The sequence below is a fragment of the Pristiophorus japonicus genome, chromosome 3 (genome assembly GCF_044704955.1).
Source record: "Pristiophorus japonicus isolate sPriJap1 chromosome 3, sPriJap1.hap1, whole genome shotgun sequence".
Classification (NCBI taxonomy): Eukaryota; Metazoa; Chordata; class Chondrichthyes; family Pristiophoridae; genus Pristiophorus; species Pristiophorus japonicus.
Genome location: NC_091979.1, coordinates 15,319,110 through 15,344,708, shown reverse-complemented (window position 1 = coordinate 15,344,708; position 25,599 = coordinate 15,319,110). Strand labels below are relative to the sequence as shown.

The 25,599-nt window shown below is 45.2% G+C and overlaps 2 protein-coding genes across 5 annotated transcripts in view; one reads left to right on the top strand and one right to left on the bottom strand.

Annotated features, from left to right (window-relative positions):
* The window catches only part of LOC139259666 (tubulin alpha chain), a 149,070-nt gene extending 141,829 nt beyond the window's left edge, over positions 1-7,241 (bottom strand). For 2 of the 3 annotated variants that reach the window (XM_070875216.1, XM_070875218.1), the window contains exon 1: positions 7,169-7,241. The gene's annotated coding sequence lies outside the window, so the exon portion shown is untranslated. The remainder of the gene's footprint in view (positions 1-7,168) is intronic. The other variant, XM_070875220.1, reaches the window with a different exon arrangement.
* On the top strand, positions 6,811-24,256 carry LOC139259668 (tubulin alpha-1D chain-like). Of its 2 annotated transcripts, none has more exons than XM_070875222.1 (4): positions 6,811-6,897; positions 19,040-19,262; positions 19,402-19,550; positions 22,535-24,256. In XM_070875222.1, exons 1-4 carry the CDS (start codon positions 6,895-6,897, stop codon positions 23,507-23,509), a joined length of 1,350 nt encoding a protein of 449 aa, XP_070731323.1. In that variant the 5' UTR covers positions 6,811-6,894; the 3' UTR covers positions 23,510-24,256. The 2 variants fall into 2 exon arrangements, with proteins under 2 accessions (XP_070731323.1, XP_070731324.1); XM_070875223.1 differs by lacking the exon at positions 6,811-6,897 and adding an exon at positions 16,873-16,895.
* The last annotated feature ends 1,343 nt before the right edge of the window (positions 24,257-25,599 follow it).

Here is a 25,599-nt window from a genome sequence, read left to right as displayed (position 1 = left end):
TTAGATCATGGCTGATCTGTTAACTCCATTTACCCACCTTTTTATTATTTGTTCATGGGATGTGGGTGTCGCTGACAAGGCCAGCATTTGCTGCCCATTCCTAATTTATCACAGAATCATAGAAATTCACAGCGCAGAAGGAGGTCATTCGGCCCATCGTGTCTGTGCCGGCTGGCAAAGAGCTATCCAGCCTTCCAGCTCTCGGTCCGTAGCCCTGTAGGTTACGGCACTTCAAGTGCACATCCAAGTACCTTTTAAATGTGGTGAGGGTTTCTGCCTCTACCACTCTTTCAGGCAGTGAGTTCCCCGACCCCCACCACCCTCTGGGTGAAAAACTTTCCCCTCAAATTCCCTCTCAATTACTTTAAATCTATGCCCGCTGGTTGTTGACCCCTCTGCTAAGGGGAATAGGTCATAAGGAGCAGGATTAGGCCATTTGGCCCCTCGAGCCTGCTCCGCCATTCAATAAGATCATGGCTGATCTGATCATGGACTCAGCTCCACTTCCCCACCCGCTCCCCATAACCCCTAATTCCCTTAATGTTTAAGAAACTGTCTATTTCTGTCTTAAATGTATTCAATGTTCAAGCTTCCACAGCTCTCTGAGGCAGCGAATTCCATAGATTTACAACCCTCTGAGAGAAGAAATTTCTCCTCATCTCAGTTTTAAATGTGTGGCCCCTTATTCTAAGATCATGCCCTCTAGTTCTAGTCTCCCCCATCAGTGGAAACATCCTCTCTGCATCCACCTTGTCAAGCCTTATACCTTTCGATAAGATCACCTCTCATTCTTCTGAATTCCAATGAGTAGAGGCTTCCTATCCACTCTCAGCCCTTCATTATTTTATACACCTCAATCAGGTCTACCCTCAGGCTCCTCTGTACCAGAGAAAACAACCTCAGTCTATCCAATCTTTCCTCATAGCTTGAGAAGGTGGTAGTGAGTCACCTTCTTGAACCGCTGCAGTCCGTGTGGTGAAGGTGCTCCCACAGTGCTGTTCGGGAGCGAGCTCCAGGATTTTAAAGCAGCGACAATGAAGGAACGGCCGATATATTTCCAAGTCAGGATGGTGTGTGACTTGGAGGGGATCTTGGAGGTGGTGGTGTTCCCAGGCGCCTGCTGTCCTTGTCCTTCTAGGTGGTAGAGGTTGCGGGTTTGGGAGGTGCTATCGAAGGAGCCTTGGCGAGTTGCTGCAGTGCATCTTGTAGATGGTGCACACTGCAGCCAGGGGGCGCCGGTGGTGGAGGGAGTGAATGTTGAACGTGGTGGATGGGGTGCCAGTTCAGCGAGCTGCTTTGTCCTGGATGGTGTTCCGTAATTCTTAATATCCTTACCCAATAAAAATCTATCAATCTCAGTTCTTGAAATTTACAATTGACCCCTAGCCTCAACAGCTTTTTGGGGGAACGCGTTCCAGATTTCCAATACCCTTTATGTGAAGAAGTGCTTTGTACTCTCACTGCAGCTGTAGTGCAAATGCAACCAGAGAGAATTGAGGGTAAAACCGATATGGGCACGGCACTCATAGAGTTAGGTCAGAGATCCGCAAAGGCTGAAAGGCTGACTGATGCATTGCGCATCATTTAATTGAACAGATTTTTTTCAGAAACTCGCATTTATATTTGATGATCAAAGATGAGGATTTTTTTTTAATGTAGAAACTGAACAAGGGGCCATGCAAATGTTAAAATATTAAATGATGTTGTTTGAATTAAATAACAACCACTTGCATTTATATAGCATCTTTAACGTAGTAACACCGTCCCAAGGCGCTTCACAGAAGCGCTATCGGATAAGATTTGACACATAGCCACATAAGGAGATAGTAGGGCAGGTGACCGAAAATTTGGTCAAAGAGGTTTTAAGAAGCGTCTTAAAGGAGGAGAGGCCGAGAGGCGGACAGCTTAGGGCCTTGGCAGCTGATGGTGCTATATAAATGCAAGTTGTTGTCATGTCCCGCCTCTCCATGGTTGAGACTCTTCGACACTCCCATATTTGCCGCCATAGATCAGGCAGCGGGCACAATTGGGGATGCGTTCCCCATATTTAAGTCTTTAACGCCCTTTCCACCCTCCCCACCCATCGGGGGGAGGGGGGGGATTATAGCGGGGCCAACGTTTCATTGTCGATATTATAAGAACATAAGAAATAGGAGCAGGAGTAGGCCATACGCCCCTCGAGTCTGCTCTGCCATTTAATACTATCATGGCTGATCCAATCATAGGCTCAGCTCCCCTTCCCTGTCCGCTCCCCATAACCCCTTCTTCATCCCTTATCGGTTAAGAAACTATTAATTTCTGTCTTAAATTTATTCAATGTCCCAGCTTCCACAGCTCTCTAAGGCAGCGAATTCCACAGATTTATAACCCTCTGAGAGAAGAAATTTCTCGTCAGCACCGGAGAAAGAAAGACCTGGATTTATATCTTGCATTTCACGACCACTGGACGTTTCAAAGCGTTTTGGCAGCAAATGAAGTACTTTTGGAGTGTAGTCACTGTTGTAATGTAGCAGGATGTTAGAGCGGTTTTATTTTTATAATCAACAATTCATTTCCTCAAGTCCTGCTGGAGTGGGGTTTGAACTCGAAATGCACAGGATGGTTTCTCCCAACATAGACAATGTACTGCTCCCAGTAACCATGCTTTAACAAGCAATGTAATGTATTTGTCTGACCTTCCCTGTGTATGCCTTTGTGCATCATACCTAAATTGCCACGGGCAGCGTGGAGGCCCCGACCTACGAGGGAACATCAGCGGCAGGTCGGGGCCATAAAAGGAGCGGCGAGGGGCAGCGTGGAGGCTTACCACCTACAAGGTACAGCGCGAGCTGGTGCAGGAGGGCGAGGGCTGTGAAGAGTGACGTCATCAAGATCCAGGTTGGTGATTGGAGCGTGGACAGGTACAGCAGGAGCAGCGAGGTCGGGGCGAATGAGCGGCGAGAGACTGTGGAGGGACGTGATCGGGGCGCGAGATCCGGGCCGGGGGCCCAGAGGCAGCACAGGCCAGTCCACACTGCGATATGTGTGCGCACTGGGTCCGTATGGCAAAGCTGGTCTCCAGTCATCTTGGTTAACCCTTGCCACTGGACCAAGACCTAGCTCTGTCAAGCCCGTGTGGTGGCTGGTGTGCAACGGCCACCACACGTTAAAAAAAGTCCACACACAGGCATCTTCCACCCTTCAACATGTAGTTCGGCTCCTTTACAGAAAAATCTGTGAACGCGTCCTTTTTTTGGCGTGGAAGCAAGTCATCCTCGTTTTGAGGGACAACCGATGATGATGATTAGATTTAGAGATCAAGAATTTCCTTGTATCTATATATCATCATCATCATAGGCAGTCCCTCGGAATCGAGGAAGATTTGCTTCCACTCCTGAAGTGAGTTCTTTGGTGGCTGATACGAGAGCCACAGACTCTTGTCACAGGTGGGACTGGTTTGCCGCACGCTCTTTCCGCTGCCTGCGCTTGAATTCTGCATGCTACATATCGATTGGTCAAATCAAATCGCACGGGGTAGCCTTGAGGAGGAATTCATAGAATGTATACGGGATTGTTTCTTAGAACAGTATGTTACAGAACCTACAAGGGAGCAAGCTATCTTAGATCTGGTCCTGTGTAATGAGACAGGAATAATAAACGATCTCCGAGTAAAAGATCCTCTCGGAATGAGTGATCACAGTATGGTTGAATTTGTAATACAGATCGAGGGTGAGGAAGTAGTGTCTCAAACGAGCGTACTATGCTTAAACAAAGGGGACTACAATGGGATGAGGGCAGAGTTGGCTAAAGTAGACTGGGAACACAGACTAAACGGTGGCACAATTGAGGAACAGTGGAGGACTTTTAAGGAGCTCTTTCATAGTGCTCAACAAAAATATATTCCAGTGAAAAAGAAGGGCGGTAAGAGAAGGGATAACCAGCCGTGGATAACCAAGGAAATAAAGGAGAGTATCAAATTAAAAACCAATGTGTATAAGGTGGCCAAGGTTTGTGGGAAACTAGAAGATTGGGAAAATTTTAAACAACAGCAAAGAATGATTAAGAAAGCAATAAAGAAAGGAAAGATAGATTACGAAAGTAAACTTGCGCAAAACATAAAAACAGATAGTAAAAGCTTTTACCAATATATAAAACGGAAAAGAGTGACTAAAGTAAATGTTGGTCCCTTAGAAGATGAGAAGGGGGATTTAATAATGGGAAATGTGGAAATGGCTGAGACCTTAAACAATTATTTTGCTTCGGTCTTCACAGTGGAAGACACAAAAACCATGCCAAAAATTGCTGGTCACGGGAATGTGGGAAGGGAGGACCTTGAGATAATCACTATCACTAGGGGGGTAGTGCTGGACAGGCTAATGGGACTCAAGGTAGACAAGTCCCCTGGTCCTGATGAAATGCATCCCAGGGTATTAAAAGAGATGGCGGAAGTTGTAGCAGATGCATTCGTTATAATCTACCAAAATTCTCTGGACTCTGGGGAAGTACCAGCGGATTGGAAAGCAGCTAATGTAACGCCTCTGTTTAAAAAAGGGGGCAGACAAAAGGCAGGTAACTATAGGCCGGTTTAGTTTAACATCTGTAGTGGGGAAAATGCTTGAAGCTATCATTAAGGAAGAAATAGCGGGACATCTAGATAGGAATAGTGCAATCAAGCATATGCAACATGGATTCATGAAGGGGAAATCATGTTTAACTAATTTACTGGAATGCTTTGAGGATATAACGAGCATGGTGGATAGAGGTGTACCGATGGATGTGGTGTATTTACATTTCCAAAAGGCATTCGATAAGGTGCCACACAAAAGGTTACTGCAGAAGATAAAGGTACGCGGAGTCAGAGGAAATGTATTAGCATGGATCGAGAATTGGCTGGCTAACAGAAAGCAGAGAGTCGGGATAAATGGATCCTTTTCGGGTTGGAAATCGGTGGTTAGTGGTGTGCCACAGTGATCGGTGCTGGGACCACAACTGTTTACAATATACATAATGACCTGGAAGAGGGGACAGAGTGTAGTGTAACAAAATTTGCAGATGACACAAAGATTAGTGGGAAAGCGGGTTGTGTAGAGGACACAGAGAGGCTGCAAAGAGATTTAGATAGGTTAAGCGAATGGGCTAAGGTTTGGCAGATGGAATACAATGTCGGAAAATGTGAGGTCATCCACCTTGGGAAGAAAAACAGTAAAAGGGAATATTATTTGAATGGGGAGAAATTACAACATGCTGCGATGCAGAGGGACCTGGGGTCCTTGTGCATGAAACTCTTTTGGAGTAAACAAAAACATTAAACCGTGACCCCCCGATCTGGGGGACGCACCAAACATTTACAACGCCCATTTTTCATTTTTTTTTCTTCTTTTTTTTTGGGCACTAAAATAATATTATTTTCCTAAGTGCCCCCTATAAAAGGGGATGGGGACACTAAAAAACACCGGCAATTAAAACAAATTAAACTTTAAAACATAAAATCAAATTAAAATTTGGTTGCCGGGCGTGACGATGCACTCCAGTCCCTCCGGTGCCCACCTCTCGCGGAAGGCCGCGAGCGTACCGGTGGACACCGCGTGCTCCATCTCCAAGGACACCCTGGCGCGGATGTACGCGCGGAAGAGAGGCAGGCAGTCAGGTTGAACGACCCCCTCGACCGCCCGCTGCCTTCCTTGTGCATGAATCCCAAAAAAAAGTTAGTTTGCAGGTGCAGCAGGTAATCAGGAAGGCGAATGGAATGTTGGCCTTCATTGCAAGAGGGATGGAGTACAAAAGCAGGGAGGTCCTGCTGCAACTGTACAGGGTATTGGTGAGGCCGCACCTGGAGTACTGCGTGCAGTTTTGGTCACCTTACTTAAGGAAGGATATACTAGCTTTGGAAGGGGTTCAGAGACGATTCACTAGGCTGATTCCGGAGATGAGGGGGTTACCTTATGATGATAGATTGAGTAGACTGGGTCTTTACTTGTTGGAGTTATGAAGGATAGGGGTGATCTTATCGAAACATTTAAAATCATGAAAGGGATAGACAAGATAGAGGCAGAGAGGTTGTTTCCACTGGTCAGGGAGACTAGAACTAGGAGGCACAGCCTCAAAATACGGGGGAGCCAATTTAAAACCGAGTTGAGAAGGAATTTCTTCTCCCAGAGGGTTGTGAATCTGTGGAATTCTCTGCCCAAGGAAGCAGTTGAGGCTAGCTCATTGAATGTATTCAAGTCACAGATAGATAGATTTTTAACCAATAAGGGAATTAAGGGGAGCGGGCGGGTAAGTGGAGCTGGGTCCACGGCCAGATCAGCCATGATCTTGTTGAATGGCGGAGCAGGCTCGAGGGGCTAGATGGCCTCCTCCTGTTCCTAATTCTTATGTTCTTACGCTCTCGGCGATGAGACTCGAGGTGCTCAGCGCCCTCCCGGATGCGCTTCCTCCACTTAGGGCGGTCTTGGGTCAGGGACTCCCAGGTGTCGGTGGGGATGTTGCATTTTATCAGGGAGGCTGATATGAACGTTGAAGGTCATAAATTAAAAAAAAAAAGGTTTTATGTTGCCGACCCCCTGGAAAATCTATCGGGTTTTGAACTTGGTTGATCTGCACTAAATCTCATCTTGCAAGATGCATGTGCGGGAGTCACACTGACTTGACTGATCCAAATTGGCACAAAGGGGATGCAAAAGCGGCTGGAGATGCGCGTTGCGGGGACCAGGCCAAGTCGCCGTGACGCAGCGACGTCAACCGCGGTGGCGGCGCTCGCCCCGTACGTACGTACGTGCGGGAGCCCCCCCCCCCCCCGCCCCAACCCCATACGCATGCGTAGTGGCGGACCCGGGGCGTAGCTACGCATGCGTATTTAAGGTCGCAAAGCGCTCTCGAGCATTTCCGAGCAAAGCGCGCCAGTTGAAGACGAGAATGGTATGTGTCTCCCTGTATCGTGTTATTCTTTCTTTTCCCCCCCACCCTCTCTCTCTCTCTCTCTATTCCTGTCAGCTTTTTTTTAGTTTGGTGGGGGGAAAAAAAACAAGCGGCTTCAGCATCGGTTTGATGAGGAAATTTAAAATAAAAAAAATTTGTGCCGCACCTTTTTTTTTTCCTCTCCGAGTAACGGCCTCCCGCGCTCGGGGCCTTGCCAATCTCCCTCCTTCTCGCCCGCCGCGCACTCCCGCCTTTTTATTTCGTGGCTTACCCGCGGAACGATGCGTTGGGCCTCGACGGGGGCGTGAGGGGCAACTCGGAAACTCCTTTTTTTTTCTTTCTCTCTTTTCTCCTTTCTTTTTCTTTCTTTCTCTCTCTTTTTTTTTCTTTCTTTCTTATTCTCGCTCTCTCTCTCGGCAGCGACGTCGATTTTAAAAATTGGGGGGGGGAGGGGGGATAGTCGCGTACTTTTTTTTTCCCCCCTCCCATTAACTGCAGGCACTTAAAATGGCGGCACGTCCCCCTTTGGTGAGGCGATTATGCGAAGAGGCTGGCGGGCATGCCTTTGCGCATGTGCGGTGGCTGAGCCCCCTCACTCCCCGAGCGAGAGATTGGGTTGTGTGTGGTGGGGGGGGGCGTTCTCAGGCGCGCATGCGTCACCTCCTCCCGCCCTCTGCGGAGAGACCAGTCGAACCGGCGCCGGGGTTGCGCACGCGCGAGTCATCCTGCGGGTAAACCCCCCCCACTTGTCACGTGCTGATCTGCACTGCAAGGGAGGGGAGGTGCGGTCACTCACTCAGTGACTGACGGACACGAAGGAAAGCCACCACGGCAGCTGGGGAATTTAAATTTCAGTTTAAATTATATATAAATTAAACTCTGCAGCTGCTATCATTCCCTCTTGGGTGGTCCCACATGTCGAGGGTGATTTGCTCCCACACTAAAAAGGGGTGAGTTCACGGGTGTCCTCAATGAGGGACCCAACATTCTGGGTCCCGAACTGCATAATGAAGGGTGGGAGGTGCCTGTGTGGGTTTTTTTTAAGGCGTGGCATGGCCGTTGTACGCCAACTACCACACTGGCTCGACACAGCTAGGTCTAGTTCCACTGGTGAGGATTAACCAAGGCTATCATTAATGGTGACTGAAATTACTGTGTTTTCTTTATAAAACCCCAACTGGTTCACTTAACGTCCTTTCCTGGTCTGGTCCAATATGTGACTGGATCCATGGCAATGTGCGATTCAAGATGGTGGTTCGCCACCACCTCGAGGGCAATTAAGGATGGGCAGTAAATGCTGGCCTTGCCAATGACTCCCACGTACCATGAGTGACTATAGAAAGGAATGAGGTGATGTGTGTCCTCAGCTATGCTGGAAAGCTTGAATGTATTAAGTGTAGCCCATTCTGCCATTCAATAAGATTATGGCTGATCTTTGACCTCAATACTACCTTTCCCGGCCGATCCCTTTGTGCCCAAAAATCTATTGATCCCAACCTTGTACTCAATGAGCATTCACAGACCTCTAGGGTAGAGAATTCCAAAGATTCACAACCCTGAGTAATTTCTCCTCAGTCCTAAATGGCCACTCTCCTTTCCCTGGAAATAAGACTCTGCAAATGAGTTCTCCAAGTACTTTTAAGAATTCAGGTACTGCATTTTGGATCTCAACAGCCCTTTGTGAGGGCATTTGTCATTTAGTCAATTATTTTAAATCTGTGATCTCTGGTTACTGACAGGTTACAGCATGGCAGGAGGCTATTTGACCTGTTGAGCCTGTGCCAACTCTCAGTCTTTTCCCTGCCCTATATATTTTCCCTTTGGATACTTGGCCAACTCCCTTTTTGAAGATAAAATTGAGTCTGCCTCCATCACCCTTTCAGGTAATGTATTCCAGATCTTAACCACTTCTGTGGCTACAGGCAAGAATTATTTAACAATCAACAAATCTGTCCTGGTTCTTGACCCATCTGCCAATGGGAACAGGTCTGACTTGTCCTGTGTCAGTGGGAACACTTTGTGCTCTTATCAAGACACCTCATAATTTTGACTACCTCTATTGGCTGAGGAGAACAATGCCAGCTTTTCCATTCTCAGAACTCATCCTTGGTATCACCCTGGTAAACCTCCCGTAGGCCTTTACATCCTTCCTAAAGTGTGGTACCAGTCAACATCATAGACTGATGTGGCCATTCGGCCCCTTGTGCCTGTGCCATAGCTGAAGATATTTTTTAACGGGAACATTTTGTTCCATTAGGCCAACTGTTAGTGGTGGGAAGCATGTTAGTGGATATGTTTTTATTCTGCTAGTGGCATTGGGCACCTATCTGGTGCCACCTTATTGGGGCCCAGATAGACATTTGTTGTGTGCCCATGTTACTAAGCTTCCCAACTATAATGAAAGACAGCAAGTCAGCATAATAGTAGTTTTTTAAAAAATTGAAATTAAAATGAAAGCACAATTTGTAATCTCAACAGACAGCAGGTCTGACAGCATCTGGAAAGAAGGGTTGGCTTTTTATGATTTGTAGTTCCTGTGTCAATCTGACAGTTGATGAGAGGATTAAGTTTTGAGAATCAGTGAAGTGAGTGGTTTACAGGAAATTCAAAATCTTGACGGCTGGTACATTTGTATAGAACCAGTGGAAGCACAATTCACAATAGCTTTTTAAAAAGGAAGTGGCTAAATACCTGATAACTGAAAAAATATGATGTGGTGAAAGTCTCATTTCCCTTCTGTTTCTCCTGACACCTGCTCTCCTCCAGCCTCCTTCCCATACAAACACACAAGAAGCAATTCCTGCCCTTTCACCTCCTCCCTTCCCACTGTCCTGGGCCCCAAACAGTGATTTACATGTATCTCTAATTTGTGGTCACCTCTTGCATAGGGGGGACTAAGTGCTGATTAGTTGATCGTTTGCTGAACACTTCAGTTCAGTCCACAAGCATGACCCTGTAATTCTCCATCTTTCTCAAATCATATGAAATAGGAGCAGGAGTCGGTCACTTGGCCCCTCTAGCCTGCTCTGCCATTCAATAAGATCATGACTTATCTGATCGAGCCCCCTCTGACTCTCCACTCCTGTCCTTGGCCTCCTATACTGTTCCCGTTATACTGATTGCAAACACGAGGAACACCTCATCTTTCTGTTGGGCACGTTAACTGCCATTTGACCGTAACATTGAGTTTAACAATGTTAGATCTTAACCATTGCTCCTGTTTTCTCTTGGACAGCAGGTGCTGGTAAAGAAGGGTGGCTGCACCAGAGCCACTGGAAGTGAAGGAGGTATGGGGTGGGGCTTCCTATCGTTGCATGGCTGCTGGGGTTGTCTGCACCCCTAAAGTCAATCCAACTTTTTCTGCAACATTCACAGGCCACAGGAACCTTTTATTTGCCAGATTCCTCATGCTTCCTTTGCCTTCTGCTATTTGTTGTCATTTACACCTCCCCTCTACCCATCTCTTGTTCCTTTACTTTTCCGCCTCCTTTTCCCTTGCACCATCGGCCCTTTTGTCATTGAATCCCTCCTAACTATCACAGACCTTCCCCTTTGTTCTTTCCTTCTCTCCACCTCTTTATTTTGTCTGGCTCTAATTGCTTAAAATCTGTTAATCTCTCAACATTATCCAGTTCTGATGAAAGGTCATTGGCCCAATGCTGCCTCATGTTTGCAATAAGCCTGCAACAAGTCTTTGAAGTAGTCATTCATTGCAACCTTTGTAAACTAGTCCATCAAGAATTCGACTGAAATTGATTACATTGAAATGCTTTTTTCTGCTTTTATTTCCAGCATCTGCAGTAGTTTGCTTTTCTCCTGATGTATACCTCTGACTCTTAGAGCTGGCACAGACATGGGGATCTGAATGGTCTCCTTCAGGGCTGCAAAATTCCATGATACTACATGCCTGTGCTTCCTTGTGAATTAACAATAGCTGGGTTCATTGTAGCATACAGTAGTGGACCACTTTTTTTGTCTGAAATAAATTTTGATGTCAGTGATAGAACTTAAATTATTGACTTCTTTTGTTTTAATCTTTAAAAAGGCATTTTCCCTTTTTCAGAAAGCGATAGCCGTGACATTTTATTTTCTTTCATTTAAACCACATTAGAACAATAGGCTGTGTGATCAAAGTGGGGATTGCTCCCCCATGAGACTGGACCATTGTAATAACAAATTGTAGCATAAACCATGTTAATTGATGGCCTTATTCTGCCACATACAATAGGATAATGCCACTTTGGGGGAGAATCATTTACTTGGCATTCTTACAAGTGCAGAATGTATCCTTGTCCCATGCACCCCCCCCCCCGCACACACATTACCCCTTGTTTGCTCCCCCATAATTACACCTTGTCCTGTGCCCCACCCTAAGCAAATGATGTATGTTTTTCAGGTTGTGAATGTAACTGCTTTGCAATAAAAATAAAAATGTTTTTAAGTTTCAAAAGTTACCAAAATTATTTCAGTGTACCTATAATTGAAATGCTGTATTTAGGGTAGTACAGTCCACGGCTGCTGCAAGACTGGTTTTCCTTCTTCAAACCATCAGGGAGTTGCAAATAAGCTTTCTATCTAATAGGATAAAAATGCATATCAAGGTGCATGATTAAGTGTGCTAGGTGTCTCTGACTTGCTGTCACAAGATGTGTTCTAATTCACTTATCACTATCTACCACTCTTGTCATTCACTCTGTTTAGCTTGTTCTCACTCACGCCCTGGTGTTTGTCTTGCTTGCTGTGACCTGCTTTTATCTCTGATTTCTTTCTCCTGTTCTCTGCTTAGTCTGCCTGTATTCTCAAATTCAAGACATTATTGATGGCAGTATACAGCCATATGCTCAATGCCAGCTGTGACAAATAATTAAATAATTCTGTTTGGCAGCTATACCTTTAAGTCAGGCATAACTCATTTTACAAAGCCTGCTTCAGCTTTTGTTGTGGTTTTTTAATTCTGAAATTAAGAGGCCACGTCTTTTGGGTTTGGGGCGAGGTGGGCCTCGAAGTGCTGAAAATGGGCAACTGACACGTGGGGCTGGGCTGAAAAGAATTGGGAGAAAGCTGAGCCTTGGGTTTGGAATTAGGTAGTGTGCTATAGCTTGTGGTGGGGAGTGTTGAACTAGGTGTAATTGTGGGGGGGGGCACGGGCGAGGTGTAATTTGTGGGGGAGCAGACAAGGGGTAATTCTGGGGGGGGTGCATGAGACGAGGGGTAATTGTGGGAGTAGGATAGTGTCCTGTGGTCTAGGAACACTATTATTGCAAAGACAAATTACAACATAGAAACAGGCCCTTTGGCTCAACCAATCTTTGTTGCTATTCATCTTTCACACAAGCAATATTAGGCCCATATTCCTGCCCTTTCCCTTTATCCCCTCTTTCCCACTACCTATCTAACCCATTCTTAAAAGTATGACTTGGTCATGTTTAAGTCACTAACTCAAGTTGTGCATTCACAGCCTTACAATCCTCGTGTTTTAAAAAATCTGCTTGCTATTCTACATCTTGTATTTAATCTTTCATCCATGTCTTTGTTCTAGACCCCTTGCGCCATTGGCAATGCTCTATTTTGATTTACTTCTGTCCTATCCCATCATAATTTTATCACCCATCATTTCACTTTTTGTAAACAACCTCCATTTTTTTGACGCCTTTTTCTATTTCCTTGTACCAGGCAGCAGCCTGGTGAATCTGCACTGTACCTGCTCTATTGCCCAGCATCCTTCTTGGACCCCCAAACTGTGTACACTAATCCAACTATAATCTTATTAAGGTTTATAATCGATTCACCATTGCAATCGACTTGTATTCTATAACTCTTGCCATAAAACCATGTTTCGTTAGCTTTTTTTATAGATTTTATCCAAATGAGATTTGCTTTTCAGATCTCGTGGATCTGAACCTCAAATATCTCTGCTCTCCCACTTCAAATTTACTGGCTATTATTCCCCCCATTCCACATCTTGCCAATATCTGGCTGCAAAGTGTGGCCTCTGTACATGTGCCTAAACCTGGCACTTGCAATCTGTCAATTTCTATTAACCGATCTTATGAATGCAAAAGTAAAAGGGCCTCTGCTGGTGGAGAAACCCCTGCCCAGTAAATGTCCTTAAAACTTGCACCTGGTAAAGACAAGCGTAAGGCCTGCTTAATTTTTTTCCTAAAACATTTAATTAAATTTCTATTAATCTGAAATGAGTATTTTTAATTTAGTATTTTTTGTTTTGGGGGTATTCCCATTCATAGTAATGGCAGCTCCGTACAAAAAGACTGGAGTTTTTTTTAGGAACGGTCTTGTGGGCGATTTTGTTTTCTGAATTAAGCCACAGGCTTCGCACGCGCAGTGTTTCTGGGCAGCGTGACGTCATGTGCTGCCCAGGACTCTGCCGGTTCAAAGCGGAATTCTCCGTGTACACCGGGACTGCAGGTAGGTGCACATCACATTCGGTGGTCAGGGCTTGCGTCCGCGGGAAACCTCCCAACGCAACTTTTGGCTTCCTTTGGGCCCCTAGAATTATTTACTGTGCCTCCTATTTTAGTACAGTCTGTGGATTTGGATATCCCTCTCTAGCCCTATAACAAAATCATTGTACGCAGTAACCGAAATAGTCCAGAACACTGGGCTACCTATTTTTAACCTACTGAGAAACTGCATTTAAATCCTGTTCTCCATTTCCCCATTTTTGTAACAATTTCTAATGCAATTTGCTGCTCTTTTCTGAATTCCATGCCTTTTTAATCTTTTCCAAATTGTTTTACTTTGTCAAAGGCTTTCTGAAAGTCTGTATATACTGCACCCTCTGCATTTTCCCCATCTACCATTTTTTTTTAAAATGCTGTTTGTCAAGCATTATCCTATGGACCCATCTTTCTCTTTATTTTTCCCTTAAAACCCTCTTTTACTTGGACTATCACTTCACTCCTATCTCTGACCTTTGCCTTTTGTTTCCTTAACTGTTTGTCTCTACAGCGGCTCGTGACCTGCTGATTGTTTATTTGTTGAACACTATTTTTTATGAAATATTGCTGCTGCCTCTAATTATTTTCTCCAAAAAAAATTAGCAATTTAATCTTCAAATTAAATTTGGGGGTAAAGATGAAGTGGTGTAGTGAATTTATTCCAGGGTTTGGGGCCTTATTGGCCAAAGGCAACTGCCAATGGGGTGAAAGATGAATGAACCAAAAGTTGGAGAAATAGAGTTCACGGTGAGTTATAGGGCTGGAGAAGGTTTTCAGTGGGGAGATACAAGGCCATGGAAATGATTTTTAAACAGCATTTAAAATTGAGGTATTTGCAGTGGGTTGAGTTGAGTGATCAGCGTGGGCAGAGGTGATGGGTAAACAAGATTTGGTGTGGGATAGCAGAAGTTTCAAAACAGTGTTTGAGAGGCTAGCCAGGAAAATATTGAAGTCTAGTCTGGAAGAGACAGTGACATGGATGAGGATTTTGTCAGCAGATGGGCTGAGGCAGGGTGGACAGGGGCGATGTTGGAGGTGGGCTTTGTGGTGGAGAGGATACTTGGTCGGATACAGCCCAAGGTTGCAAACCATCTGGTTCAACAGGAGATGGTGGCCGGGAAGGGGGCTGGGATCAGTAGCAAGAACGGTGCAGAGTTTGTGGCAAGGGTCCAAGAGGATGGCATCAGTCTTTGATATTTAATTGGTCAAAATGGCAGACCATCCAGGAACTAGGTTGGGGGAGGGGGTGGGGTGGTAGTGGAGCAGCAACAGTAGATCCTTGGGGTACTATGATGCAATTGCTGGAGCAGCTGTGGCTAGGATTTGAATAGTGCTATTGGACCAAGCAAGGACAGTTCTGCTGAGCTGGACAATAGGGGATGTGACTGACCATAGACTGCAGAAGTCTAAAGTCCCATCACCATTGCAGATGTCATTTTTGGTCTTGTGGTGGGCTGGATTCCTGTTTTGTAAAGATTGAAGCATTGAGTTTATGCCTCAAATCTATTTTCAATGAAAAAAGAACTGAAGGAGATTGGAGATGGGGCAGTGCTTTGCAAGTACAGGGGGATTGAGTAGAATGATGATTGATTTTGAAAGGGATGGGGACATTGCACAAGGAGAGGGAACCATTTACAATTGCATAGGAGCCAGTTGGGTGGTGAGTAGGGCTAAGGAACAGGAGGTTGATTGAATGGACACTTAACAAGCTCAGGGCATGATGGGTGGATCAGCTGGAGAAAGGGTTAGAGAACATTTGGGGGGGAACTTGGCTTGGGGGGGAAGAAATGAGAATGACGGTGAACAAAACATGTCAACCTTGGTTACAGAAGCTCCTTGCACCTGTTTGGGTGGAGGGGGCAGTGGGGAGGGTGGAGATGAAGCTTTATAGAATGATCCTGGAGTGAGTTTTTGGCAGAGGAACAGTGATGATGTACAGCACAGAAACAGGCCATTTGGCCCACAGGTCCATACTAATGTCTGCACCACACAAGCCTCTCACCCCTCTTCCAACCCTTTCATATCCTTCTATTCCTTTCTCTCATGTGTTTATTGAGCATCCCTTTAATGTTTCTATGCTATTTGATTTGATTACTCCTTGTAGCAAGTTCCACATTCTAACCACTCTGGGTAAGGCAATTTCTCCCAATCTTAGGATTTATTGATGGCTCCTAGTTCAGTGCTTGATGTGGTCCAGCCAAATCTTGTGATGGATGGCTAAACTAGTTGTATGCCTGGTGCGCTCAAGTGTTATGTCCCATTCTACATGAGGAGGGTGTGGGGGCCATCCCAGGATGGGAAAGGGTTTTTCTGGGGACCAGGGTATCAAAGGTCAGTGGTTGGAAGGGGCTCTGAATACATGGGTGGTAAGGGCTTTGAGGAAGTGTTCGGAGATGGCCATGCCTGTAATTGAGATGATGGGAATAGAGGTCATGAGTATGGGGTGACTGACAAATGTTCCCTTAAAGCTGTGCTGCCTTGCAGCAATCTGGAGGTCCAACACATGCTGTAATTTAAAGAGGCTGTGCACACAAAAAATTGTCAGGAATATTGGTGGTCACTGGTATGTTTGGGGTTTATATGGAGGAAGAGCATTGAAGGCTGAGGGGAAAATTGAGATTGAAATCTGAGTGAGTAGATGCTCCACTGGTTTCTAGTGGGCAGCTGGGATTAAAATGTCCCCTTGTACCTTTTTTTTTAAATTGTATCTAAACCCCCTCAATATGTGCTTCCTTGTAATTACTTCCAGATTTGTGATCCTTACCTTTAATGTGGTTATTAATTATGACATGTACCAGATTTCTGTATTCCTCATGCTTAATGTGATTATTGATAAAATACCATCAAAACAGCCTCTGATTTAAGATTCTGCAGCATTGCAGCACTTTAGAAGAGCAGTGTATGGCATCTGGAGTGTAGTGGTTTTTTACACCTATTGTCCTATCTTCTAACAGTTCCATTTGTCATGGGGGAGGGGGTGGGGAGAGAGGGGAGGAGTGGTGAAATTCTTGCATGGGATGGTGCCTTTTAATTACTAGTCCATCAAGGAGCAATAGATTTTTATACATTGTTACCACTGTCTTTGTAGGGCATTTAGAGTAATCTGCATTGCCCCACAGTAGGGGTGAGTTGCCCAGACTGCTCAATGTGCTCCCATCCAGGGACTAGTTTGAATCAACTGTTAAGAAGGGAGCACAGACCTGAGATGCATATCATTCAGATAACAAAATAGACTACATTTAATATAAACCTAATACCTTTTTTATATATTATGGGATTTTAGTGTGCTAGCTGAATATTTGCCTGGCAGTTTTCTACTGGAGCATTGTTCTAATTACTGATCCAATTGGTAGTGTGGGGATCTCTTGGGGAGGTCTGGTCTGATGTGCTAAACCACGCCCTCTTCTGCTCCTGCCAACAATCTCCGACTAGTTTGCTTGGTCATTGTTCTGTGTCGGTGCAATCTCTAGGACATAAACCTCCATTTTGCACAAAATCTTTGCTGATTCCTGAAGATTGTGTGAGAAGTGTATTGCAATGGTGAGGATTAAGATTTAATTGCTTAATGTACTGTTAAAGGCTATGGTTTTTGGAACAATGAGTGTTGTACAGCTATGCTAGGCCCCTTTTTTTTGTTGAGCAGAAATGTTTGTGCTTGAGAATGCAGTCTTGTATAATTTTCAATTATTTACTAAATTTAAAGGGAAACAATTAACTTTCATTTTTATATTAAAATTGGAGAACAGTTGAGCATTTCAATACTTTCATCGGTCAGGATGTGGTTGGGGGAAGGGGCGGAATCTGTTTGCTCGATGCGTAATCTGTGTGGAATTTGGCAGCTCTGCTTATTTCTGTACTCCGTGAAATCTATGCAGACGCAGTTCGTGTATCAGCAAATTCCAAGTTTAAAATCATGTCTATGTTTTTGATTATGTTCATTGTTCCTGCCTAAATGGCCATTTCTATCTATTGTGTGTAATGGTGAGCCTTATTAGGACATATTTCTTTGCCATCCTACTTCTCTAACAGGATTCAGCTGCTGTTTGCTGCATGCAGTTCTGTTCTGATCCGATGTAAGCAGTGGTGTACAGAGGCAGCAGACTTAAGTTATTCTGTTTCAGTGCTGCAGACAAGAGAATGTTGCATTTTTTACTGTTAAGCATATTAAGAGAATTTTTTAAATAGTGAAATTATAGCCCTTCCAATGTGTTCCACTGTCATTTATATATTGTCTTTAATGCATCTTGGTGTTTTGCAGAAGTATAAATAAAATTAACAGAGCTAAAGATGATATTGGGAGGGGCATTGAGGTTTTAAGAATCATTTTAAAGGAGGAAAGGGAGGTTTAAAGGTAATTCTAGTGTGGTGCCTATACAGCTGCCAATGGTGGGGTGAGGGAAGGTGGGATGTACAAGTCAGAATCTAAGCATTGAGGATTGCAGAGATGGGGGGGGGGGGTGTTTAAACACCAGGATGATTTTTAAATGTGGGGTGTTGAGGGAACTGAAGCCAATGTAGATCAATAAGCTCATATGTGATCGTTCAATTAGTTTTAAGTATTGTATGCAGTTTTGTGCATCCCAAAAGGAAAATGTGGAAAAAGTGTGATGGCTTTGCTAGGATGTTAACCAGCGATTTGGGGGTTGCAGACCAGTGAATGTGGAGAAGTTGAGCTTTTTCACTAGAGCTGGAAAGGTTAAGGGGTAACCTGATTTAGCTCTTCAAGGTTAAGAATGGATATGATGCAGTACGCAGTGAGACAATGAGAGGATAAAACTTTCTTATCTTTATAATCACAAAAGAACTTAAGTATTTGAGGAGAAAATAATTCTTTATCCACAGTGGTCAGAATGTGGAATTCTCATAGCCTGTTAACTTTTTTAAATAGGGTATTGGGCAGTTGCTTTTAAGAGTATTAAAGGATGTGGAGGTGGGATTTGACTGGGTGGCTCGTATGGAGGCACTGGAGCAGATTGGCCAGTTTTCTGGCTATATTTGATTGTCAAGATCCATGATGTTGGCGCAGTCTTGTAATGTTCCTGATTCAGTCGCTAATTAAATAGTGCAGATATATTTTGTATTCTGCCACAAGTGCACCCTCCAATTCAGAACTGTAGAATCTTGCAGCACAGAAGGAAGCCATTTGGCCTATTGTGCCTGTGCCAGCTCTTTGAAAGAGCTATCAAATTAGGCCCATTCCTCTTTTCCTGTCCTGTAAAAACATTTTGCTTTGAGTATTTATCCAGTTCCTTTTGAAAGTTGCTATTGAATCTGCTTCCACTGCCCTTTCAGACAGAACATTCTTAATCATAACCACTCATTTTTTGGTCATCTTGCTCCTGATTCTTTGCCAACTTTCTGAAATCTGTGCCCTCTGGGTACTGACCCTCCTACCAGTGGAAAGAACAGTTTTTCCCTAATTTCCCATTTAATCAGCAAGTCTGGCAGCATCTGTGAAGAGTTGTTTCAGGTCGATGACCTTTGTCCAGCATTTTCTGTTTTCACTTCAGATTTCCAGCATCTGCAATACTTTGTTTTTTGTACTAGAATTTAATTATCTAGTCTGGAGGCTTGTCTGTATATAAATGCCTCAATGTGGAACCAACATGATGACTTGCTGTACTGTCACCACTGATAGTTAAGCACAAAACACACAAGTTCATTTAGCTATTTTTGTCCCACAGCGTGAATGTATCTCCATCCATGTTGGCCAGGCCGGAGTCCAGATGGGCAATGCCTGCTGGGAGCTGTACTGTCTGGAACACGGTATCCAGCCCGATGGACAGATGCCCAGTGACAAGACCATTGGAGGTGGAGATGACTCCTTCAACACTTTCTTCAGTGAGACTGGAGCAGGGAAGCATGTCCCCCGGGCTGTCTTTGTTGATTTGGAACCCACTGTGATAGGTAAGTCCAGTGAGAGTGCATTTGTTCTGTTTGTTCAACCGATTGGCACAAAAGAATATTTCAGCAATTTATTGTGTGTGTGTATATATATTATATGTACATGGGGGAAGGAAAAAATTGCTGCTATTCTGCATTGCAGATGAGGTCCGCGGTGGTACCTATCGGCAGCTGTTCCACCCTGAGCAGCTCATCACTGGGAAGGAAGATGCGGCAAACAACTATGCCCGTGGGCACTACACCATCGGCAAGGAGCTGATCGACCTGGTTCTTGACAAACTTCGTAAACTAGTAAGATTCTTGCATTACGATCTGTTAACCAAGGGGGAAACTTAGCTGTAATTTGTGCACTAGTTTAAACAATGATATATTCAGTGTTTACCTCCAATCACCACATTGCTCACATGATCTATTTTCATATATTTGTATTCGAGGATGTGATGGTGCATTTGGCTGCGATGGTGGCTTCAGAGATTTCCCTTCACATGAGAACCTGTGTATCAATCCTGACCAAGGAGTGGATAGCTAAAAGATCACATCTCCTTGATGAATGAATCACAAGTGAAATGTCGCCTTATAGTTTCCGAAACCTAGCTGCTGGTACTCATCAATCCACAGCTCTTAAGGTATCCCTGCGTGGGGTGGTTTGAAGATGTAGATCATTGAATTGGCACCTGGTAATGCACAGGAAAAGGGGGGTTTTCACACACATTTGATCTAAGATCCACAATAATTGACATTTGCAGAAAATGTGTTTTTTTTTAAGTCGATCAATTAAGGCACATTAGTGTGCATTAACCCAAATTGTCAGGGTAAAATTCTAGTGATCCATTCTGTTGTCTACTGAGCATTCTGTTCCTAAATGATCCGGAGAAAGTTATTTCATTGGGCCCAAGTTTCCTCGCGCGCCTAGAACGGCGCAGTCCCGACCTGGACGCCCGTTTTTCGCGCCACAAAGTGCGCCTAAAAAAATCCTCGGTATTCTCCACCTCCCTGCAGGTCCTCTGGCCCTAGGCGCAGCCAGCACGAGCTGTGGGGGGGCAGAGCCAGGTCCCTGCGCTGAAAACAGTGCCGGGACCTCTGCATATGCGCGCTACAGTGGGCACGCAAGTGCAGTAGCTCCAGGCGCCGAACTGTGTGGGAGGGGCCCGAAGCACGCAGCCCCTAGCCGAATGGCCTCACTGGGGCTGCATGAATAAGGCTCCTCCCACGGCCAGCTCCTGCTGTCCCCCGACCGGACCAGACCCGACACCCGCTCCCCCCGCGCTCCTGTTCCCGCTCCGCCCTCTTCCCCCCCCCCCCCGACTGGACCTGACCCAACCCGCGCTCCTGTTCCCGACCTGACCGCGCTCCTGTTCCCTCTCCCCGCTCTCTCTCTCTCTCTCTCTCTCTCTCTCTCTCTCTCTCTCTCTCTCTCTCTCTCTCTCTCTCTCTCTCTCTCTCTCTCTCTCCCTTTCCCCGACCCAACGCCACCTACCTGTAAATCTGTTGCTGGGGGCGGGAGAAAGGCCTGCCTGAAGCACTTTCACACAGGTAGGAAGATGGTTTATTTAATCTTTTCTTATAAATGTTTATTCAAGTTGGATTTATTTGTAGAAGTATAAATAAGGATTTATTATAGAATTTAATGACTTCCCTTTCCCCCACCTCGTTCTGGACGCTTAATTTGTAACCTGCGCCTGATTTTTTTAATGTGTAGAACAGGTTTTTTCAGTTCTACAAAAATCTTCACTTGCTCCATTCTGCTTTAATTTGGAGTACGTTTTCACTGTGGAAACTTTCAAATCAGGCGTCAGTGGCCGGACGCGCCCCCTTTTTGAAGAAAAAAATTCTGTTCCAAAGTAGAACTGACTAGAACTGCAGAAAAAAAAAATGTGGAGAATTGTGATTTCTAAGATAGTCTGTTCTCCACCAGTTGCTCCTAAAAATCATGTGGAAACTTGGGGCCCATAGTGTTGTACTTGCTGATGGCGCCTCAGAGGCACAGGATGATGACCATGCGATGCTGATGGCATTCAGAGCATTCTGGACCAATTGGGCAGGTGGCTGGATTGATTGGTCATAAATGTGCAAAAGGGCAGATGTATAGTGTAAATCACAACACTGGTGGATAAGGAATTGGGTTGTGATTATTGGTCATTTGCTAGAACATCTAGTAATATTTTATCTAGATTATTGGTATGGTCATATTTGAAATATTGGTAATTTTGTTGCATGCAAAGGGCATAGAAAATAGGTGCAGGAGTAGGCCATTGGGCCCTTTGAGCCTGCACCACCATTCAATATGATCATGGCTAATCATTCCTTGAGTACCCCTTTCTGCTTTCTCTCCATACCCCTTGATCCCTTTAGCCATAAGGGCCACATCTAACTCCCTTTTGAATATATCTAACGAATTGGCCTCAACAACTTTCTGTGGTAGAGAATTCCACAAGTCCACAACTCTGAGCGAAGAAGTTTCTCCCCATCTCGGTTCTAAATAGCTTACCACTTATCCTAAGACTGCAACCCCTGGCCCCGGACTTCCCCAATATCGGGAACATTCTTCCTGCATCCAACCCGCCCAATCCCGTCAGAATCCTACATGTTTCTGAGATCCCCTCCCACTCTACAAGCCCAGTCGATCCAGTCCCTCCTCAAACATCAGTCCTGCCATCCCGGACATCAGTCCGGCGAACCTCCGCCGCACTCCTCCAATAGCAAGAACGTCCCTCCTCTGATCAGGAGACCAAAACTGCACACAACACCCAAGGCACGGCCCCACCAAGACCCTGCACAACCGCAGCAAGACCCCCCCCTGCTCCCATACCCAAATTTTCTCGCTACGAAAGCCAACATGCCACTTTCCCCCCCACTGCCTGCCGTACCTGCATGCCAACCTTCAATGACTGGTGCACCATGATGCCCAGGTCCTGCCGCACCTCCCCCTTTCCCAATCTATCAACATTCAGATAATACTCTGCCTTCCTGTTCCTGCCACCAAAGTGGATAACCTCACATTTATCCACATTATACTGCATCTGCAATGCATTTGCCCACTCACCTAACCCATTCAAGTCACCCTGTAGCCTTTAGCATCCTCCTCACAGCTTACACTGCCACCCAATTTAGTGTCATCTGCAAACGTGGAGATATTACATTCAATTCCTTAAATGGGTTCAGTAGAGTAGCAAGAATGATTCCAAGACTCGGTGAGTCATAGTTGGAGATTTTCTTCCTTTTGTGTGTTACTTCCTGTTATAATCTGTTCCTTTTTATTTCTTCCCTGCCTCCAGTCAGACCAGTGCACAGGACTCCAGGGTTTCCTCATTTTCCACAGCTTTGGCGGAGGCACTGGCTCAGGTTTCACATCCCTGCTGATGGAACGTCTCTCCGTCGACTACGGCAAGAAGTCCAAACTTGAATTTGCCATCTACCCGGCTCCTCAGATCTCCACGGCTGTAGTCGAACCCTACAACTCCATCCTGACCACCCACACCACCCTCGAGCACTCGGACTGTGCCTTCATGGTAGACAATGAAGCCATCTATGATATCTGTCGCAGAAACCTGGACATTGAGCGCCCTACCTACACCAATTTGAACCGACTGATTGGTCAGATTGTGTCCTCTATCACAGTATCCCTTCGCTTTGACGGTGCCTTAAATGTTGATCTGACAGAGTTCCAGACCAATTTGGTTCCATACCCACGTATCCACTTCCCTCTGGCTACCTATGCTCCTGTAACCTCATCTGAGAAGGCTTACCATGAGCAACTGTCTGTAGCTGAGATCACCAATTCTTGCTTTGAGCCAGCAAACCAGATGGTCAAGTGTGACCCTCGCCATGGCAAGTACATGGCTTGCTGTCTGCTCTATCGAGGTGATGTGGTGCCAAAAGATGTCAATGCTGCTATTGCCACAATCAAGACCAAACGCACCATCCAGTTTGTGGACTGGTGCCCAACTGGCTTCAAGGTTGGCATCAACTACCAGCCTCCCACTGTGGTGCCTGGCGGGGACCTGGCCAAGGTGCAGCGCGCAGTGTGCATGTTGAGCAACACCACGGCCATTGCCGAGGCCTGGGCTCGCCTTGATCACAAGTTTGATCTGATGTACGCCAAGCGCGCCTTTGTGCACTGGTACGTGGGTGAGGGGATGGAGGAAGGAGAGTTCTCTGAGGCTCGTGAGGACATGGCGGCCTTGGAGAAAGATTACGAAGAGGTTGGTGCAGATAGTGCTGAGGATCAAGGTGAAGAAGAAGAATATTAAAGAAATCTGAAACATTCCTGAGTGTTGGTTGAGATCAGATTGCTGGTTGGATTCATGGTGCCCTTCAAGGGGGAGTCATTTGATCTCGCGTACTTTTTTTTTTCCTCCCCAAGTGGAAGTTGTGCTGTTCTTGCAAAAATTGTGCTACTTTTGTAGTAAGTTTGCTGAATATTTAATTATTCACAATAATAAGTCAAAGTCTAGAACTGGGTGGGCAACTAGTAAAAGCTCATGTTTCCAAAAAAGGAATTGACTAATAGCAGTGTGTTTTAAGTATAGTATACTCTAACTACAACAAAATGTAGTTATACTGTTTACCATTTTACTATAAGCAATGGAATCTGGCTAATTTTGACTGCTGTGCTTTTGATGACACCAGGTGCCCTCTGCATATGGCGCACACCCTGCTGGGCAACAGAGGAGCACATTTGGGCTAAAAGTAACTAGTTAACATCGTAGTTAATCCCAAATTTATTTAGCAAAAGTCTGAATGGAAGGAATTATGCTGATTTTTAATGTTATCCTGTAATGCGATTGAAGCTATAGGTTGGTGCAAAAACACACCAACGGGGGAGCTGCATGTTTCAAGAGACCACTCTGATCTAGAGCACTACTATTAAAATGGTACACTTGTCCAAAATGGCACGGCTTCCAATTTAAAATGAGTCGGGAGAAATAATTAACCATTCCTAATATTTGTAATGTTTAGAACAAAATGTTTCAATAAACTTTTGTGGCTATATAAAAGTTTGTCTTAAATTCAATCTTTGAAGGTTTTTTGAAAGTGTTAAGCCAGTACTTTGGCCCCAAGTTTTGTGGCGAGCTGGGCGCCTGTTTTTCACGGCGAAAACTGCGCCTAAAAAAAAAATCCAATATTATCGAGCTCCTTGGAGCTCGATGTCTGCTTGGCATGGCGTGCTCTTTGTAGCAGGGGGCGGAGCCTTACACTTGCGCCGATTTTCTAAGCAGCAGGGGGCAGATACAATTTAAATTAGCCTTAGTGGTGCCGGCAACCGTGTGCGTTGGAGCGTGCATGCACGCGCAGTTCTCACAAACATTGGCACTCGGCCATTTTTAAAAATACTGCAGAAAGTGAAGATTTGTTACTTGGACCCCTGCAAAGGCTTGTAATTTAATTTTTTTTGATATTTGTGTGAGGGAGTGCTTTTAGCAGCACTGCTGAATAAATCACCTGAAATCAGTGAGTTCAGCTTTTCACTGCTAAACTTGCAGAACCGGTGCTGCATTGGTGCATGCAAATGAAGGACTGTTTGCAATAATACGTGGTGTTGCAACTTTGCAATAATACATGGTGTTGACTGGAGCACCCATTCTGCAAATTTGAATATAAAACTGTCGATGTGGCTGCCTCCCTGTCCAAATGGCCCCCATCCCCCCTCAGAGCTCGAAGTCTGCCGGCCAGCCACTGACGCCGCTGATATCCTATGGCCGAATGGCCTCGCGTCCTTCCGCTGCTGATTCTTTGGCTGCCGGCCAGCCACTGACGCCGCTGCTATCTCATGGCCGAATGGCTTCGGGTCCGTCTAGTGCTGCTTCGTGGCCAGCCACGAAGAGAATGAAGGCCTGCCTCAAGCACGGCAGCTCAGCTCGAAGCTTGCTGCCACTGATGCCACACCACTGCCTGTTTCCAACATGAAAGGCTTGCCTCAAGCACTTTCACACAGTGAGGAACATGGTTTATTTAATCTTTTCTTTGCTTATAAATTTTTATTCAGGTTGGATTTATTTGTATAAGTATAACTAAGGATTGATTGTAGAATTTAATGACTTCCCTTCCCCCCCCCCCCCCCCCCCACCACCTCATTCCCTATGCCTAATTTGTAACCTACACCTGATTTTCTAAAGTGTAGACAAGGTTTTTTCAAGCGTACAAAAATCTTCACTTACTCCATTCTAAGTTAGCTTGGAGTAAGTTTTCACTCATGAAACTTTGAAAACAGGTGTAAGTGGCTGGACATGCCCCCTTGAAAAACATTCTGTTCCAAAGTGAAACTGTTCTACCTGACTAGAACTGGAGCAAACTAAATGTGGAGAATTCCGATTTCTAAGATACTCCGTTCTATACCAGT

Bases quoted from the DNA above. Each gene is read 5' to 3' on its own strand.
- LOC139259668 (XM_070875222.1), top strand. The intron at 19,263-19,401 runs GTAAGTCCAGTG...TCTGCATTGCAG, and splicing joins TTTGGAACCCACTGTGATAG to ATGAGGTCCGCGGTGGTACC. The intron at 19,551-22,534 runs GTAAGATTCTTG...CCCTGCCTCCAG, and splicing joins TTGACAAACTTCGTAAACTA to TCAGACCAGTGCACAGGACT.